Source organism: Vittaforma corneae (genome assembly GCF_000231115.1).
Source record: "Vittaforma corneae ATCC 50505 unplaced genomic scaffold supercont1.3, whole genome shotgun sequence".
Lineage (NCBI taxonomy): Eukaryota > Fungi > Microsporidia > Nosematidae > Vittaforma > Vittaforma corneae.
In genome coordinates this window covers 107036-124509 of record NW_006889836.1, presented here as the reverse complement: position 1 = coordinate 124509, position 17474 = coordinate 107036, and the positions used below count along the sequence as shown (strand labels likewise).

At 35.5% G+C, this 17474-nt stretch overlaps 11 protein-coding genes across 11 annotated transcripts; 4 read left to right on the top strand and 7 right to left on the bottom strand.

Annotated features, from left to right (window-relative positions):
* Nucleotides 1-521: 521 nt before the first annotated feature.
* On the top strand, nucleotides 522-1316 carry VICG_00533 (uncharacterized protein; the record flags this gene model as incomplete). Its single annotated transcript, XM_007603923.1, has 1 exon — nucleotides 522-1316. The coding sequence occupies one exon, from the start codon at nucleotides 522-524 to the stop codon at nucleotides 1314-1316; it is 795 nt and encodes a 264-aa protein (XP_007603985.1).
* A 394-nt stretch (nucleotides 1317-1710) lies between these two features.
* VICG_00532 (uncharacterized protein) lies at nucleotides 1711-4080 on the bottom strand (the record flags this gene model as incomplete). The annotated part of the gene is made up of 1 exon (XM_007603922.1): nucleotides 1711-4080. One exon carries the CDS (start codon nucleotides 4078-4080, stop codon nucleotides 1711-1713), a length of 2370 nt encoding a protein of 789 aa, XP_007603984.1.
* Nucleotides 4081-4443: 363 nt separating this feature from the next.
* VICG_00531 (uncharacterized protein) lies at nucleotides 4444-6201 on the top strand (the record flags this gene model as incomplete). The annotated part of the gene is made up of 1 exon (XM_007603921.1): nucleotides 4444-6201. One exon carries the CDS (start codon nucleotides 4444-4446, stop codon nucleotides 6199-6201), a length of 1758 nt encoding a protein of 585 aa, XP_007603983.1.
* A 288-nt stretch (nucleotides 6202-6489) lies between these two features.
* VICG_00530 (uncharacterized protein) lies at nucleotides 6490-8079 on the top strand (the record flags this gene model as incomplete). The annotated part of the gene is made up of 1 exon (XM_007603920.1): nucleotides 6490-8079. One exon carries the CDS (start codon nucleotides 6490-6492, stop codon nucleotides 8077-8079), a length of 1590 nt encoding a protein of 529 aa, XP_007603982.1.
* A 674-nt stretch (nucleotides 8080-8753) lies between these two features.
* VICG_00529 (uncharacterized protein) lies at nucleotides 8754-9929 on the bottom strand (the record flags this gene model as incomplete). Its single annotated transcript, XM_007603919.1, has 1 exon — nucleotides 8754-9929. The coding sequence occupies one exon, from the start codon at nucleotides 9927-9929 to the stop codon at nucleotides 8754-8756; it is 1176 nt and encodes a 391-aa protein (XP_007603981.1).
* Nucleotides 9930-10712: 783 nt separating this feature from the next.
* On the top strand, nucleotides 10713-11093 carry VICG_00528 (uncharacterized protein; the record flags this gene model as incomplete). Its single annotated transcript, XM_007603918.1, has 1 exon — nucleotides 10713-11093. One exon carries the CDS (start codon nucleotides 10713-10715, stop codon nucleotides 11091-11093), a length of 381 nt encoding a protein of 126 aa, XP_007603980.1.
* A 294-nt stretch (nucleotides 11094-11387) lies between these two features.
* Nucleotides 11388-12212, bottom strand: VICG_00527 (transcription elongation factor S-II; the record flags this gene model as incomplete). The annotated part of the gene is made up of 1 exon (XM_007603917.1): nucleotides 11388-12212. One exon carries the CDS (start codon nucleotides 12210-12212, stop codon nucleotides 11388-11390), a length of 825 nt encoding a protein of 274 aa, XP_007603979.1.
* A 281-nt stretch (nucleotides 12213-12493) lies between these two features.
* Nucleotides 12494-13564, bottom strand: VICG_00526 (uncharacterized protein; the record flags this gene model as incomplete). The annotated part of the gene is made up of 1 exon (XM_007603916.1): nucleotides 12494-13564. One exon carries the CDS (start codon nucleotides 13562-13564, stop codon nucleotides 12494-12496), a length of 1071 nt encoding a protein of 356 aa, XP_007603978.1.
* Nucleotides 13565-13977: 413 nt separating this feature from the next.
* VICG_00525 (uncharacterized protein) lies at nucleotides 13978-14307 on the bottom strand (the record flags this gene model as incomplete). The annotated part of the gene is made up of 1 exon (XM_007603915.1): nucleotides 13978-14307. One exon carries the CDS (start codon nucleotides 14305-14307, stop codon nucleotides 13978-13980), a length of 330 nt encoding a protein of 109 aa, XP_007603977.1.
* A 494-nt stretch (nucleotides 14308-14801) lies between these two features.
* Nucleotides 14802-15257, bottom strand: VICG_00524 (uncharacterized protein; the record flags this gene model as incomplete). The annotated part of the gene is made up of 1 exon (XM_007603914.1): nucleotides 14802-15257. One exon carries the CDS (start codon nucleotides 15255-15257, stop codon nucleotides 14802-14804), a length of 456 nt encoding a protein of 151 aa, XP_007603976.1.
* Nucleotides 15258-15968: 711 nt separating this feature from the next.
* On the bottom strand, nucleotides 15969-17327 carry VICG_00523 (uncharacterized protein; the record flags this gene model as incomplete). The annotated part of the gene is made up of 1 exon (XM_007603913.1): nucleotides 15969-17327. The coding sequence occupies one exon, from the start codon at nucleotides 17325-17327 to the stop codon at nucleotides 15969-15971; it is 1359 nt and encodes a 452-aa protein (XP_007603975.1).
* Between the last annotated feature and the right edge of the window lie 147 nt (nucleotides 17328-17474).

Genomic DNA, 17474 nt, shown 5'->3' with positions numbered 1-17474 from the left:
GAAGCCAAGGTCGACATCAAACTTTTTAACAAGATTAAAGCCGAAACAATAGCAACGATGGAAATAATAGACACGCTGTCTTTAATGAGTGATTTGAAAGATCTCTACAAGACGTTTGACAGATGCTAGGAATGATAAATACTGTTGAATACAAGTTAGAATTATTCAATCCTGTTAAAAGTTATACTAGTAAATGTCAGTTCAGAAAGAGCACATCTTACTGCCTTGAACATGCCAGTCATATAATCACTACTACGTGAATTTTTGAAAAACCTTATCAATGTCCAAATATATTCAGAAGTAATTAATGATCCAACATGATTGTTAAAACGTGCACAAAGTCATTTAAATACATCAACCACAGCGTGTTTGGTTTTGAGAGTCTTGAGAAGAACCTCAATGCTTTAAACGGCAAGATAACTGCATAGCTCTTTTAGTACAAACTTATGCTCAAGATCTAATAAAATGTGGTCAATAAATTATTAATTAAAGGCGAAGAAGTAAGCACATGGCTTTAACCCATGTTTTTGCAGTCAGATCATTCAACTTTGTTTGATACATCAAAATTAGTAAAACTAATAAAACATCTCAAAACACGGCAGTATCAAAGATTTATGGCCGAATTAGACCTAGCAATATCATTTTCTCGATGTGCTTTGCATTCATATGATAGATATAGAGACGTCACACCCTACGATGAATCGGTGGCAGACAAATACAAGCTCAAAAAATATATCAATGCATCATTTATAATACTAAATGGTGACTACTACATTGCCTGTCAGGAACCAAAGCTCACCTTTGGTGCATTATTTGTTGAATTTCTGCTCAAATGCGATGCAGAGTATCTGATTTGCCTAGAAAAAAATCTACACTACCTAAAAGGATATCAAGTATTAGAATCTAAAGCAGAAATGTTGGATGAAACAGAGTTTTTGATAGATCAAATATATAAAATTGAGAATAAAACCATTAGGGTGATTAAATGTTCCATGTGGAAAGACCATGGTGTGCTGGAAAGGAAGCAGATGGAGGAATTGTGGAAATACACCTTAGACATACCAAAAGATAAACTAAAAATCATCCACTGCAAGGCAGGCGTTGGAAGAACGGGGACATTTATTATGTTCAGGATATTAAAGGATATTCAAAGAACAGGAGAGGTAGTAACACCCGAAAAATTCGTTGATGTTCTAGTTGAGCTGAGAAAACAAAGAACCTTAATGGTACAAAATGACATTCAATTGAAGTTCTTGGCTGAATATTTTATTGAAGAGGAATTTTTTATGGACAAAGTGTGTGAAACCCCGGACTGACCGACGTGTTCGGCATGCGCTGCCTTAAATAAACTTTTGCATGGTTTTGATTGCTTGCAGATCTATTTGAATGTTTTTAGGTTTGTATTTAGTTTCAAGATTTTAATATTAGATATTTTCAATTTTAAAGTGGCAACATTGAGCAGTTTTGGAGCAGGAATTTAGCCTAATTCCATACCATCTTGTACTTTAAACACCCCGAGTGGGTAGTGGCTATAACAACTTCAACACCACCTTAAAGTTATCGGTTTAGAGTCGAAGCAAACTACAACATCTGTTAGCATGAATGATTAGTGCCAACAGATTATAATAATCAAAGAAAAACATGCATACGAGTCTAGGTAATAAAGACAGGTCTTATACTAAAGGAGTTGATAAAAATATATTTCAAAGCTCATTTATCTTTTTTAATCAGCACATCTTCAATGTAGGAAGTCAATACTTCATCATTAACCTCTGCTCTTTCGTTTGTATTTAAAACAATTGGAAGTGTATGAATCACAGCACCACTGAGTTTATTGGGCTTTCCCGTAAGGCCAACAATGTCAACTGGTTTGCCCACTCTACATGATCCTTCATATCCACTAACATACTTAGGTGAAATGGACATACTCAAAATATAGCAAAGATATGAAAAATCAGGAAATAGCGTCTGATCGAAGAACAAAAAAAGCACTGTGAGTAGTCCAATAATAGGCTTGTCGGCAATGACAGTTTTTTCATAATAGAATGGGGAAAGAGTAAACAGCCCCTTTCCTAAATTAATTAATCCTTGCGAAATTACTAATGCTGATACCGCTCTGGAATCTTTGTAAATATTATTGTAGTTGGTATCAAAAACTCTTAATATCCTGGACGATCTTGTACCCGCACCGACTATTCCAAGAGAAAATAAGGAGTTACAATCTGTCTCTCCACTGCTGAGACTTTTTTCTAATGCATCAATAACCTCAGACCTAGGATTAGAGGGGTACAACAAGGCGAGACACAATGGGAAGACATGTCTAAGATGAGAAGAATCAAGAAGCAGTGATGAATTACAAATCCTGTCCAATAGAGAAGTTGCAATACCATCACCCAATGCCACAATACAGCTAGAAATAAGACCCAGTGATTCGAGAAGAGCATCAGTATCACCAGTGAAGGCATCAGTGAGTATTTCATCGACAATCTTAGGGTTTCCCGACCCCATATTCATCAATCCAAATGATAATATTTTTGTGTAGTTGTCAAGTTTAGAGAAAAAACTACAATTGACAGCCTCTGGATGCTTCATTAATATTAAGGAGATTCCAAGAACTGATAGATTGCAAAAGGATGAATCATTCTTAATTTCGTTATATATATCAACACAGGATGTTATAACACCCTCATCACATGTGCCAGCGAATATTGAGCCTAGGATAAATATTGCAAATAGCGCAATCTCAGAATCAGGAGAGCTAAGCAAGGGGAACACAGCATCATAAGCAGCCTGAGATGATGATGCCGAATAAAGAACAGCAATCCCAAGCATTGCCGCCAACACATCGTTCTTCTTGCTAGAAGAAAGCAATGGAATCAGCAAGTTGATATTTTCAAAATCAAGGTCGTGATGTCTCTGAGATGCTATTGTGAGTGCCAAAATAGCACCTGCGCTGGCCTTTTCATAAATTAAGCTTGAATAGTATTCAATTACTTTTTCGTGCGAATAGGAGTTTATCAATCCTACAGAAGCTAAAACAGAGATTGATTCATTTGCTTTTAGATGGTCGACAAGATCCTGCTTGACTTTGTAATCATCAGTAGATGGGAAAAATACCGGGTCACGGCAATAGGCAAAATGGACAAGCGCATTTGCAATTGCAGCTGCTTCGGTTTTCTCCTTGTCAAGTGACTTAAAAATATATTCCAGTTTCTGTGATGGAAGCAGCTCAAGAGATGACGCTACATCGAAAAAATTCTCAGACAAAAACGAGTTCGATAGGATTCTTTCGGTTTCACCATCATTCTCCTTAAAATATATATTATTTCTTGCTAGAATGAATAGGCACTGTCTATAGTAAGGAGTATTTGAAAGAGAACATACATATTCAACAGCGTCGCTTTTCCTGTTTAAACGAAGCAAATACACTAGAAGCTTACTAGGATTATTCTTGTATAATTTTAGCATAATGTTATCTATAGTGTAAAATCTATCCATTTCCTCCAAATATAGAGTTATTCTCTCCTCATTGTCCTTATCCATATATTTGAATATTAAATCAACGAAGTCCCCTGCAAAGCTTCTATTCCTCCCTTCACTTACTTCTACTTTTTGACTCACAAACGATACTTCAAAGATAAAATCAATGGCCTCAATCTCGGCATTGTGATGGAATAGAAATTCGGAAATGGGATCGATTAGAGAAGTGTAGTCTTCTATTTCTAGCTTTTGGTTTATGACATCCAAAATACAACACACTAACTTTCTCACATACTGAAGTCCCCACTCAGAGATTGGTATGAATGACCCCTTCAACCTAAATCTGAGAATGTTCTGGTCATTGTGAAATAGATTCATGACACTTATTAGATCGTAAAGATACTTTTTATTGTCTCCATCAAGGTTTTCAACAATCTTAGCGAACTCATCTATCCTGTCGTATAAATCCTGCTGCTTAAAACCTACAGATCCCTGGGCAGAGGAAATAAAAGAATGCAGTGTTTTAAGGGCCGAAAACTGTATTTCTGGATCTGGATCTTGTATTCTTGCAACTATTACGTTCAAATCTGAGGATTCCATAGAAGGGTAGTGGGACAAAGATAAACAAACCAAAATTTTTCAGAAGGTCATAAACCAGCTTCAGAAATTACAGGACAATCGATTGCGTAGGAATAAACATGGTGGTTATTTTTAAAAGCAACTCGAAGTCATATAAAGCAAGGTATGTAATTGCTTTAGGATTGTAGGCATGATTCTGCAGTTATAATAATTATGTCCTCTCCCGTTGTTAATAGTTCATTTTGACCACAATCTTGCTGGGCTAATGTGATGTTTAAATAGACTTTTAAACAATAGATATTATAATGCAGTTCTTTGTTTGCTATGGTATTCCTAAAATTCTTGGCCAATTCAAGATTTCTACCTTTGCACCCTATATCGGAGATGGATTTAAATGACAAGGAGACTTTCACAGATATTATAAACTCACTCAACAGCGACAATACAGACTACATACGAGCTCTAAGAGACGTTACATCTGTTATTTCATCTCGGAATGCGCCTTTAGTTCTCGGAATAATAGTCGGAATACAAGGCAGAGAAGTTAGAATAGAAGAGAAAAAGAAGGCTGATTTTGTGGATTTGCTGACTGAAATAAGAACAAAGCTGGATCAATTGCTTCCATTAAAACTAAAACATCTCATTCCATCTTCAAATATTAATTTTTCTGAGAAAAGCAGAGAAAAGTTAGAAAAGAAAAGCATTCTGAAAGCATTTGAGCAAATTATCATAGAAACGTTAATAAAAAAACCAAAACACGAAATTTGGAACAATCTGAATGTATACTTTAATAAGGATGATGTGGGTCAGTTTAGACTGAAAGATGGCCCTATCAAACATCTTTTTGGGTATCTAACAACATCTACTAGAATAAATAAATACCTCAATAATAATGCCGAGAGCATCAGGGTTCTGAAAGAGATGTCTTTTTTAATGAACGAAAGTAGCATTGATACTGTTCTTGAGCTTTTTGGAGAGAATTCTCGGCATTTTAGCACATTTTTAATAATTTTAAAGGCATGCAAACCAGAGATTTACGAAAAAATACAGGAAACAATTTACTCTGAAAAGAAGTATTTTAAAGAGAGCTTTGTTTGCTCACTCCCTGATTTTGATTTTAATAAGATTAAATCTTTTGTCAAAGATTACAACTGGGATGTTACCGAGAGTCTCCTTCGACATAGACCAGTCATCGCCAAGAGCCTCATAGATGCCTTTAACCAAGACGAGCTTGGCATTTCTAAAAGATTCTTCCTCGATGCACTTCTCAAACAGGATGAGATTTTTTCTAACTTTATCTCCGATCTTAACCTAGCACCTGAAGAGCTTGTTGAACTTTGCACCAAAAGCTATAACTTTACCAAAAGGTATTTTTATCACATTGAAACGGAGGATCAAATGCTCCAGTTCTGCAAAATCCTATCCAAGAGAGACGAGGCAAGAACTTTGGCATTTTTGAAAGAAGTTGAGGATCTTTCTAGTTTTGAGCTGTTTCTAAAGACGTTATTGAAAACAACAAGGTTAACTGGTGAGTTTAAGAATTATATTGTTACGAAGTATTCTGATAGCCATACCTTTTTTCATAGCCTAATTTCATATTTAGATATTGAAGCCATCGAACCCCTTTTAGAAAAGTACTATGAACACAACACGACTATTGAATATCTTCTCAGAAGATTCTATCCCCAGGAACTCATCATTGAAATTCATAGGTTTAAAGACCCCATGCTTGCCTTCAATCTAATATCGGATTGTATTGAAAATCTAAAATTTGAAGATAAGGATTGGGTACTGGCCATGAAGTCGTTGGAGACAGTGTACTCCGCCATTAAAAGCAGTACCTCATTGCTAGTTTTGAAGACAAAACCAAATATTAGGACACCAACCATAAACTTTCTCAAAAAATCAGTGAGTGATGCACTCTGGAGCTCTCAAATAGCAACGCAAGACTTCATAAAGTGTTTAGAATTGCTAAAGGATGATTGCCTTACAGTTTTTGACTCCATGACAAGAGAGGAAATAATATTTGTGATGAAAAAGTCACGGCAGCTCGAGAACACAGTTAGAAGCTTTTTTAAAAATTACTCTGGCAGCCTGCCACCAAAACTAATGTTTGTATGGAACTGTCTTCGAATGTTATGATATGGTATGTCCATAATCCTAAGCCCAACCTGTGGATTTGCCCTTATTCGTGGACTGGTGTCATTCTTATTTAGGCATAGTTTACAATTGACAGCTTTGTTCCAACCATGCCATGTGTCTAAAATAAAATGTTTTCTTTGTCAACTATGTATGCTTGGAATATCTTTGTATGTACTTCTCTAAAGCTATCCTTCCATTTGCACTGTTATATATTTGTTCTTTTAGAAACCAGGTTTATCCTACGTTTGTATTTTGCCCATGAATGTGTTTTCCCAAATTTGTTTGCACATGTCAGTCCAAAAAATATCTTCAGATGGAGTAGACTTTGATACGACAGAATATTTATACAAAGGAAAATCTGTTAAATTCGATCAAGCTTTCAAAGTGGGAGTCAAGACCCTCAACGACTTAGTATTCGGTACATTATATATTATCATTCTGAAGAAATACAGAAACTTTTTAGGCATCAGTACCAGTACTAAAGTTGCTGGTATTGCTATAAGGTTAAAACATTTGATAGAGAGCAAAACAGGGGAACAGACCTTTGATATTGTTCCAATCATTGATTTGCTGTCTGCAGACTACTACGATAAAAATCCCCCATTTTTAGGCAGGATTACAATAAAATTTAATATTGAGTACTTAAATACTCCGTTGGAGGAAGAGAAGAATACTAGCTTGACAAAAAAAATAATCAATAAAATATTTAGTGCAGAGATTACAGAGTCGTTTGAGGCCATTAACGACATCTCGTCGTTTCTCTCAAATGGAAGCACAGTGTGTAATCTCAAAAGCGTAGCTGGCATGTTTATCATCGATGGACTTCTTATTAGGAAGATGGAATGCTACGAAGAAAACCATTTGGGCATGAACGGATGTTCAAAGAACAATTGTCTGAAGAGCTATACGACAATATCTGGGGACGAATCAAAATCAGCAATCAAGTGTATCAACTATTGTCTTGCTGCATACTTGGACTCTAAAGTCTGGCTTCTTCTCATTAAGCCTGACTTGAAACGTCCAAATATTAAAGACAGAAAACTACGAGTGGCTCTTGAAAGACTCAAAATACCCGAAGAAAAGTTTATAAAATACCACGAAGGAAGTCATAAGCTTGTTGGATTCATTGTTTTTATAGATGACGATACTCTTGTTGTCAGTTTTCGGGGTACATTGTCTCATAACGATATTATAAATGATCTAGATGCGTGCTATACGCAGTTTTTTAATGGATATGCCCATTCTGGAATACTGAAACTAGCAAACATGTTTGTTGATGTAGAGCTAGGCAATATCAAGCAAATCATCACTGAAAATAAACTCAAGAAGGTGCTGTTTACTGGACACTCATTGGGAGGAGCTGTGGCTACTGTAATACACTTGATTGTCACCAAAAACAACTTTATTACAGCATGCGAAATTAAAACGGCTGCCTTTGCATCACCCCCGACTGTTTCAGAATCTTTTTTAGATCAAAAAATTGAAAACCTCATAACATACAATTACGGTAATGATATTATACCGAGACTTTCATTGGGGTCACTCCTGGATTTCAAGTTTCTTTGTCTTTCGGTTGCCAATATATTTACTGTTTTTTCAAAATCTGAGAGATCAATAGAAAAAGTAGTTGAAGTTCACAGATATTTGAAAGAATCAGACTTGTATCCAAAGCTGTATCATCCCGGGACTGTATATCATATCAAGGCTGAATACAAAGATAATAAAACCACCTATGGGTTTAAAAAGGTCGATCCGAAATTTTTTGCAAATCTAATAATATACAAAGACTATCCAGCAGACCACATTCTAAAAAGGCATATTTCTGCATTCAACTTCTGTGTTGAAAATGATGAAAACTCATCTGCAGTGGCCAAATAGTACTAGACCAGTCAATAAGTATTGTTTTAAATTATAAAATGATGTTAGTAGTTAATTAAAGGAATGTAGCAACGTCTAATAGATAGTTGGTTTTAACATATTACATATAGTCTTAAAGCCCATATACTAATGCTACTATATTCAAATATGTAAATATTTTGTTATCTAAGACTATAGTTTTGATACAAAAACGACGCATTGACATCACTTGTTTCAGGTTCTGAAGTTTGATGTATTAGATATAATATGCCTGTATAGATCAAGAATTGAGAATGCCAGGAAGATCGATATATATCGTTTCCTGTCATTATATACTTGATAATAATTGGTGCGTCTCTAATGTACATGCGTGATCACTATGGCCCAATGACAAGTGTTTCTCAAGCGCCACAAAAGCCGAAAAATGAGCAATCTGATGAAGAAAAACTTGTAGGCGTATCTGTTAATAAGGATGGATACATGGACCTACAGCATCAAGGTATGAGTGTCCCTCTCCAATACACAAATTCCGAATACTTTGGTATGGTACCCGACAGCATAGCTCCAGAACCACACCATTCCAAGATAATATTCATACAATGAACTTAGTGTAGTAAAATAATGTATAAACTAAGCTTGTGATGCTTCAACAATGCATAATCATCATTCTATTTTATTTATTTTAATCATAATAATCAATTGAAATTATATTGCATCCTTTTAATTTGATTGATAAAGAAGTTCTCATCGTCCAATGATGGATCTTGAGACCCACTGTAGAATCTCTTCTTATTGTATTTTACCAAGCACTCCTCAAACACCTCAGAGTCTATCCTCAAAATATTTCCAATCGTCTGGATGGTTTTGTATCTCTGCTCGTTTCTCCAAAACCTTTTACTTAATCTATAAAGATTATCAAATATTCTTGGCAATACTGACTTAAAGCAGTCTGTAATAAACCTTTTCACTGCAGCATCTCCAAACATCTCAATAACACAGTCAATTACAAGATAGCTTTCTGATTTTAGCGCATGGTTTAATATTTCACAGAACTCCCACTCAACAGAAATTTTGGAATGAAAAAAGAAAATCGAGTGAATGATCTTTGTAGTCAGCTCTACTATTTTAACCTGCTGTAGCGAATTTGCCTGATTATAAACTTTCAGAAAATATCCCAGCGTTAGTTTTTGGCATTCTGGTGATATTGAGCAAATTGAATCAACCAGCTTTGATGTTGGCTCAAAGTTGGCTGTGGGCGAGAACAAAGCACATGGCAGTATAAATTGGGAGTAATATTCCTTGAGATTATCCCCAAAGTTATTTGTTGAAATCAGATGTAATATGATTTTGAATTCAAAGTTTAGATCTATGGATGTTTTGTGGGTGTTTTGAAAATTAAGCATTTGGTTAGAGACTATTTCCTTGAACAAGCTAGCAGATTGTCTAAACTTTGTCAAAATGCATTCAATGAGGCATGCTAGATACTCTTTTGATTTTTCTTGGCATTCTCCAAGTATTTCAAACACTTCAGTAATATCCTGTTCGGAAAAATATTCTAAAAATCTTTCATAGGCGAGTTCTGAAAATTGCAATATTTTTGCAAACGATTTGAAGATCATCATGTCAAAGAATACTCTTTGCTTTATTGTTGCATCCATTATTTGGCGTAAGAATGGTCTGAGTTTCCTGAAAATGAGACTGAATAGTCTTTCATCAATTTTACAGCAGTGGATATTTGCCAGTAAATAGTTTATTGCCTGGTGTGTATCCTTTCCATCAAGAACCTTTGCTACTTCTATGTATGAAGCTGTTTCTTTAACTTCTTTCAGCTTGCAGACTCGCTTTGTGATCATTGGCTGTCTTTGGGCCATTTGCAATAATCAAAAAAGTAACGTTGCAATAAATAAAAGCATCTTATTTTAAGCTCATTTAAAAACGCCTTGGCGGCGTGAGATACATATAATCAAAACGGCAATATAACCAAACCACACATTGCATTAAGCAATATCTTGAAAGATTTCCCAATTGAAGGATCATCTAAGGTTAAGCTAAAAATAAGATTTGGCAAGAACTCTCTTGACTTATGATCTGAAAACTGCCATGGCTTTTGATAAAACCGACAGTATAGACAAACCCTGGTCATTTAAATAAATATAACTATAAAGTTTATCAGTTAAAAAAATCAGTTAAAAAACTGTGAGTTTGGTTCATATTTGTGTACATAAAATGCTTGACAGGTATTCTAAAAATTTTTAACTGGATTTAGTTAAATGAATTTTCTACTTCTTTGACAGCGTAGATCAAATTAAAATATCCGACTGATTTATTAAAAGGATTCATTCAAGCAGGGATCATTTTAATATCAAAAGTGTATTATGCAAAATATTTTCTCAATTGTAGACGTGATGCACAAAAATATCATTACCAGTGTTGGAAAACTATTCTAATAAAACTATTTAGTTTATAGCTGGCCGTTTTACAGAAAATATGAAATTTAATTTTGGCTACCTAGCTAGTAATACAACATCGGCATGACATGCCCATTACAACATAGCCACCGTCTATAAATAAAAGACCCAATATATCTCTGGATGTTAACTGTATCTTTTCTAATCCAATAAAAATTTTTGTAAAATTTTTGACCCCATCCTCAGATGATTTTTAAGCCAAACATGATTGTACTCATAACAAATGGAAGACTAGCTGGAAAAAAGGCAGCCGTTGTTAAAGAGTTGGAAAACAACATGCTTCTTCTCGCTGGTATTTCTAGAACCCCGGAGGAGTCTCCAGACTATCTTCCTGCATGGCAGAAAAGAAGAAATATGAAGTTTGTTACTTTCATCAAAAAGATAAATATGAAGCATGTCCTTGCAACTAGATACAAGGCCGATGTTGGCTTGGATGCTCTTAGTGCTGAGAAAAGTCCTGAAGACATAAATAGTAGAGCAGCACTCAACCAAGAAGCCAACAAAATTTTGAAGAGTGCTTTTGAGGCCAAAAAGGCTAAATGGCTATTTACAAAACTGCAGTTCTGATTAAATTATTTTTATTTGCTTATATGTTATTCCTTAGATAAGCACGGGGAGCTCGGTTGTCGAAAGCATTATAGAAGTTTTAATACTTGTTCCGCGTGGCCAAATTTTACTAAGTGTAGTCCCTATTGTTACCTTTTTAGTTATAGTCAAGCGTAACACAACACATACACCATATTTAGATAGGTTTGATCTATTCAATATACTAAAAAATTAAATGTAATATATACCAAACATTAAATGCAGATCTTTATTAAATTTGAATACACTTAAAACCACACTGGGACAAGCAGCTGATTAAAACTTCCATCTGTGTCCGCAATTCGTACATGTCACAAAAGTGGTCATAGGCTCATCGCAAGACCTCGTTTGCAGTTGACTATATGTGCATTTTTTTTGCTTGCATTTTGAGCATTGAAACATGTCTGTATCTGCTGCAGCACTTGCAACCTGGGAAGCCAGTAAACTCTCCTTGATATACTCACTATCTCTACTTCTAAGCTCTTCACTCTGCATCTGTGCAGGCAACATCTTAACGAAATCCGATGTGTCAATCTTCGAAGTGTACACGCTCAGGCATAGTTTGGAATTTTCTCTCAAATTATGGCTTTTTGACCTGACCTCTTTTGGAAATGTGGATGAAAATTCACTGATGTGATGTTCTACAATGCATTTTGAAAGAAATACAGCCTTGTCAAAATTAATATCTTTAACATTAGCCTTAAAAGCACCTAAAAACATTTCCAAAGCCTTATCATATTTAGAATTATTAAACGAATGTTTTTTAATTGCCTCCTCTTCCGTTAGATTTTTGTCGTATCTTTCCAAATCTTCACTTTCATCCACGTGGTCCGAAAGCTCCACAACGTTCCTAGTATTTTCAGTAGACACAGATCGCAGTTCTTCTGCCAGTTCACCAGTAATTTTCATGTTTCTAGCATTTATCTGTTTAAAAAACTCCTGCTTTATAAATAATGCCAGTTCCTGGGAAGAACAGCTATTAAGCAGCTGCTTAAGTGTTTCATGACTCAAATCATTCAGTTCTGCAATATAACCCGCTATTTTCTTTTCATCAATTTTCTTTCCATCGTTTGAGCTGACTGCAATGAGAATTTTATCCATAGAGAGGGTTAAAGTTTTAAATGTTTTAAATGGATCTGAAACATTTGATAGTAATGACAAATAGCAGTGAACAAATGAAAATCAATTGATGCTGATCTATTGGAAATATGCTCAATGGCCAATATAAAAACCAAGCCCAGCTTTGACAAAATAGAATTGATAAATTAGTTTTGCAGGTAGACGAACATGATCAAAAAGAATTTAAAATGGATGTAACATATACATATTTAGCCTCCTGCAACCAGTAAAATGCAAATACCAATTATTTTGAATTGCTTTAATCAATCCGTCTTCAAGTGTCTTTTTCGTCTCAGCTTTAGAAGTAAAAGTGTTAGAGCAAGTAAAGTGACAGTCAGCATCAACATCTGTTTGTGGCAGATAATAATGATATAAAGAATGGGGAATTGAATATTCAGCATTCTTTTGCTTTCAACCATTGTAATACTCATTTGTCTAAATAAGTTAATGAGACATATCACCTCGTTTTTGAAAAGAGGCATGCGGTTTAAGGCCTTGATTGCACCCTTAAGCCCCTTGACCTGGATGGTCCCCCACAGTTTGCATTTTTGACACTGCAGACAAGCAACCTGCTTTACCATTTCGTTTATTATTTCAATATTTTCCTTTCCTATCTTTGGAAGACCATTCATGAATTCTTCTGCACTGCTCGGTTCCAGAATGTTCTCATCATCTAAATGCTCAACATCCTTTACTGAATTACCATCCAAAAGTGATTTCTTGTTGGTTGCGTCACTGAGAAATGAATTTCTATCCTTTTTTATTTCATATTCTCTTTTCATTAACCTTCTTGTCTTAATACTCAATAACTTGGCTGGTTCTGTTGTTTCTCCAGCATTCACTGCAAGTGTCGCCAACGAGGCTCTAACTATCGAGTATAGAAACATAAAATTATCTCTGTATTCCTTTTTGTATCGTTTTTTGAATAATAGAGGATTTCTAAAGTAAAAATTAAGTATTTTAGTGTGTTTCGAGGCTAGGTGTGTTGTGACTGAGAAGTGCAGCCCACTTAGTACTTTCTCTAGGATTATGTTGTTTTTTGCTAGGGAATACATCTCCTTCCAAACATCAGAAGAGCCTTGGGAGGTAGTAGAAAACGATTCAACAACACGACTCAAATCGATATACCCATCCACACCTTCAAACTGAATCTTTGGAACAGTACATGAACTCAGTGTACACTGCTTGGACTCTTTTGGACATCTTTCATTGAAGGCCATTTTGATCTTAGAGAAGTGATCAGAGTCAGCTACGCTGTGAAGCAGTGGATATATTTCTTGATTAAATGATTCCAGAAGACTGTCTTGTGCTACTACTGCGGACACGACATTCATTATGTAAAACATTGTGTAAACAATTCTTAAGCAATTTATGTGGCAATGGGAAGTCTAAAACAGATAAATAACAACGGATAAACAAACACAGCAAATATAAACGTAAACATGCGCAAGCTTGACTTATATAGCGTTATTTGCGTTTAAGCTGGTTTGCCAAATATTCTTTGTTTGACCCATCTATGGATAATAATAAACTTCAAATGACATCTGAGGAAATTGAAAAAGATGCATATGCAGCAGCCAGAAGCCATGTTTTTGATGAGTTGAAGGAGATAGAAGAGCACATATCCAAGGTTTCTGCCGTTTTAAAAAAGGAAAGCAATTAGGAATATTCTATATAAAAGCTACTTTGAAATAAGGAAATAAGAACGCACAAAAAGGAGTGTTGGATATGTGGTGGAATTTCTATTTTATTTTTTCTTTTTTGTTGGCAATTCAGTATCAACAGTGTTGTTGGCTAAGTATTTGGTAATTTTCTCGGTGTTTTTACCAAATCCCAGACCATTTCTTACAAATCCCAAGCCCTTCTGAATTATGTCTGTATCTTGAGCCAGTGGATGCCAGTAAAAAGTCTCGGCCTCGACGATCGATTCATCCTCGTAAATTTTGACAGAGCCATCAAAAGATCTTTTTTCACAGACAATGCCTCTCAAGATGGTGCAATCAGATGTCCAGTAGCCAGTTTGCTCAATTTCTTCTTCTTCATCTGTGTGAAAAGGGAAAATGTGAATTATTTCCATGGCTTGGGTAGAAATTTACGCATTGGCAGAATAGAACAAAGTGGCTAGCAAAAAATAAGTGCTGGCTTAAGAAGCACGGCCATTAATTAACAGGAATTCCTAGGCATTTTAGCAATGGACTCACCTATTTAAGTATTTTAATTAAAAGCGTATTTGATAACTGTACTGCTTGATATCTTTAATTTGATAGTTTCTACTGTGATATCACTTGTAGGCTATTTTGGTCTGCTATGGCCATAATTTATATTTTAATATTCGCTAAACCAAGCTTACTCAGTGCTTAAGTACGACACACAAGTTGATCAAAAAAGATACAAGCATATAGCCTGGAAGCATTAATCATTGGAAGCCGAGCAAATAAACACTACCCTGACAAAACTCAGTTGATACAAAATGGAGGCCCCCCTCCATCCTGGATAAAAATAAAAAGGAATATACCAAAAACAAAAGATAAAAAGAGTAAGAGAAACACAAAGACAAATGAAACATATTATTTATTCCTGAGCTCCGCCCACACGTGTAAATCTAGACCTAATCCTCATTACTAATACAAAGTCTTTTCCAAACACAGTGACCCTCTTCGCATGCTGGGCACAAAGGAGAGCATCCTCAAACAAACCAACGAGATAAAGCTCAGTTGCCTCCTGCAAGGCGAGGAGAGCAGGGCCCTGGAATCTAATGTCGGATGCACCAGCCTGTTCCCTGCAAATAGTACGACAAAGCCTTTGGAAAGGCAGTTTTCGAATAAGACGCTCAGTACTCTTCTGATATCTGCGGATTTCCCTGAGAGCCACGGTGCCTGGCTTGTATCTATGCTTCTTAGCAGCACCAGACGCTGGCGTAGATGTCTTCCTGGCCGACTTAGTTACAAGTTGCTTTCGAGGAGCCTTACCACCACTTGCGACAGTGACCCCAGTAGATTTTCTTGCTGACTGCTTTGTTCTTGCCATTGGAGGGTGTCAAAAATAATTTATTTTTATAGACAAAAAAGGAGGGAAATCCGTGTTTCAGCATTATTTGAGGGAAGTTGCGATTTTGGCCAGGCGGGATTTTTCTGGAAATGATAAAATTTTTAGAAAGCAAGTAAAATTAAGAAATGATGCAAAAAAGACTATAAATTTGAGGTTTATTGTATCCTGAACCGTTGTCCATTGCTTTCTCTTTCTTCTGTTATTTAATTCTTTCCTGGATTTCCAATTGCATGCGAAACTTGGAAATGAACTAGAAAATGACTGGTAAAACTGGAGAATAAATGCAGGATGATGCTGATATGAAATCATCTGGCAAATTAGTATTTATATGAAGCTGATTGGTTATTAATCTGCCTTGAACATATGCTCAACATTCAATAGAAGAAATGAAACATGCATCAAAAAACAAGCATAAACAAGCGCCATCAATAAAATGTAATGACTTCATGTCATGCAATTTACTTTTCTGCTCAGCTAGTGGGCTAGATGCCTAACATTACTAAAAATTCTTTTAGAGTAAATATCATATAAGAAGAAATTGACGTTCCTTTGATTTATTTGGTATGATCATTTATAATTTTTATGGATTTGAAAATGGTTTGGATTTACAAATTCTACAGAAGATCTATGCTCTTAAAATGCCATATTGAACAACAATGGCAAAGGAGAATTGAATTAGTATCATCGTATTTATTTAACACGGCTTGTGTGCATTGCCTTGTATCTACTATATATCTCATCTCTCAGCAAATCAGGATTTTTAATCTGCAAAACAAAGCATTCAAAAAGAATGTGTTTAAAATCTTTTGGGTCGGTGTTAAGGGAAACCAGATAATCCCCATTGACCAGCGGTGTTTCCAAGTAGCTTTCATGGTAGTTTTGATCAAAAATATTACAAATCATGTCGTAATATTGCTGCTCATTCAGTTTTAAAAGTAAAATTGTCAAAACCTCTAGCCAATACTCCTTGCATTCTACTACTATTCGAACTACGTCGGACGTTTTATTCATCAAAAGCTGCTCTATGCGCTCTTCTATCGACCTTACTGCAGAAAATATCTCCTTTTTGGTTTTTAAGGAATCTTTCATTACTATCGTATTCATAAACTCGTCTTTTTGGTTGTGGCTAATCTTAATATTTAAAAAGTACTGAAGGACAAGGTAGAGCTTTAACAATGAACTATCCACTGTTTTCTTGGTAAGCTTACGCAGATACGGTCCATCAGATAGTCTATTTAGAACATCTCTCAGATTTCTTGAATATTCAAGCGCCTTGCTCTTGTCAATTTCAATACTAGTTTTTGGTTTGAACACAGAAAAAACTAGCTCATTATTGATTATCTCAATTAACCCATCTTCTCCATTCTCATATTGCAGCATTTTCATAATTTCAATCCCATTTCTCTCATTTGAAACCTTCTTTTCAAGTGCTAGTCCAAGACTCCTATCTTCTAAGGCGTCATATATCCTCTTACTAATTTTGAACCCAAGCTTACTTTTAAATCTAAAAATTCTCAAAATCCTCAACGGATCATCTAGCAAAGTAGTCCTAGGATCAAGTGGCGTATCAATAACTTTATTGTGAATATCATGGATCCCTCTTCCAGTAAAGTCTTCTATTTCCCCAGTAATTAAATTATAAAATAGGCTATTAATTGTAATGTCTCTCCTAAATGCATCTTCTTCTGGTGTGCCTTTTTGAATTGTAGGAATTCTCGTCTGTGTGTATGATTCGCTCCGCAGATGCACAAAATCAATACTGTAGCCATATAAATTGAGCACTGCTGTTTCAAGATGCTTTGATTTTTCGGGATTGGCTAGAATCTTGTAAACTGTTGGATGATTTACAAGCTTGTTAGCTAGGCCTGTTGCAAATAAGAGTCCAGAAATATTATCAAGTGCAACATCAATATCGTGGCACACAACCTCCATAATTTTGTCTCGCACAAACCCACCCGCTAATCTCGGGGTGGCTGCTGGATTGAGGCTGAGTGCGTGATCCCGTATTAGCTTACAAATTGCCTCCTCCTGCTCACAAAATTTTATCATTGGGGATTAAAAACCCTTAAAATTGTGGGTATGTGGTAAATAGCATCAGAGTTGTTGCCATACATATTTTTATAACTTTAGCTTGGCATTGCACACCTCAAATACAGTCCATTATACTTTTATAGCTGTGCACAATAAAACAGTGTT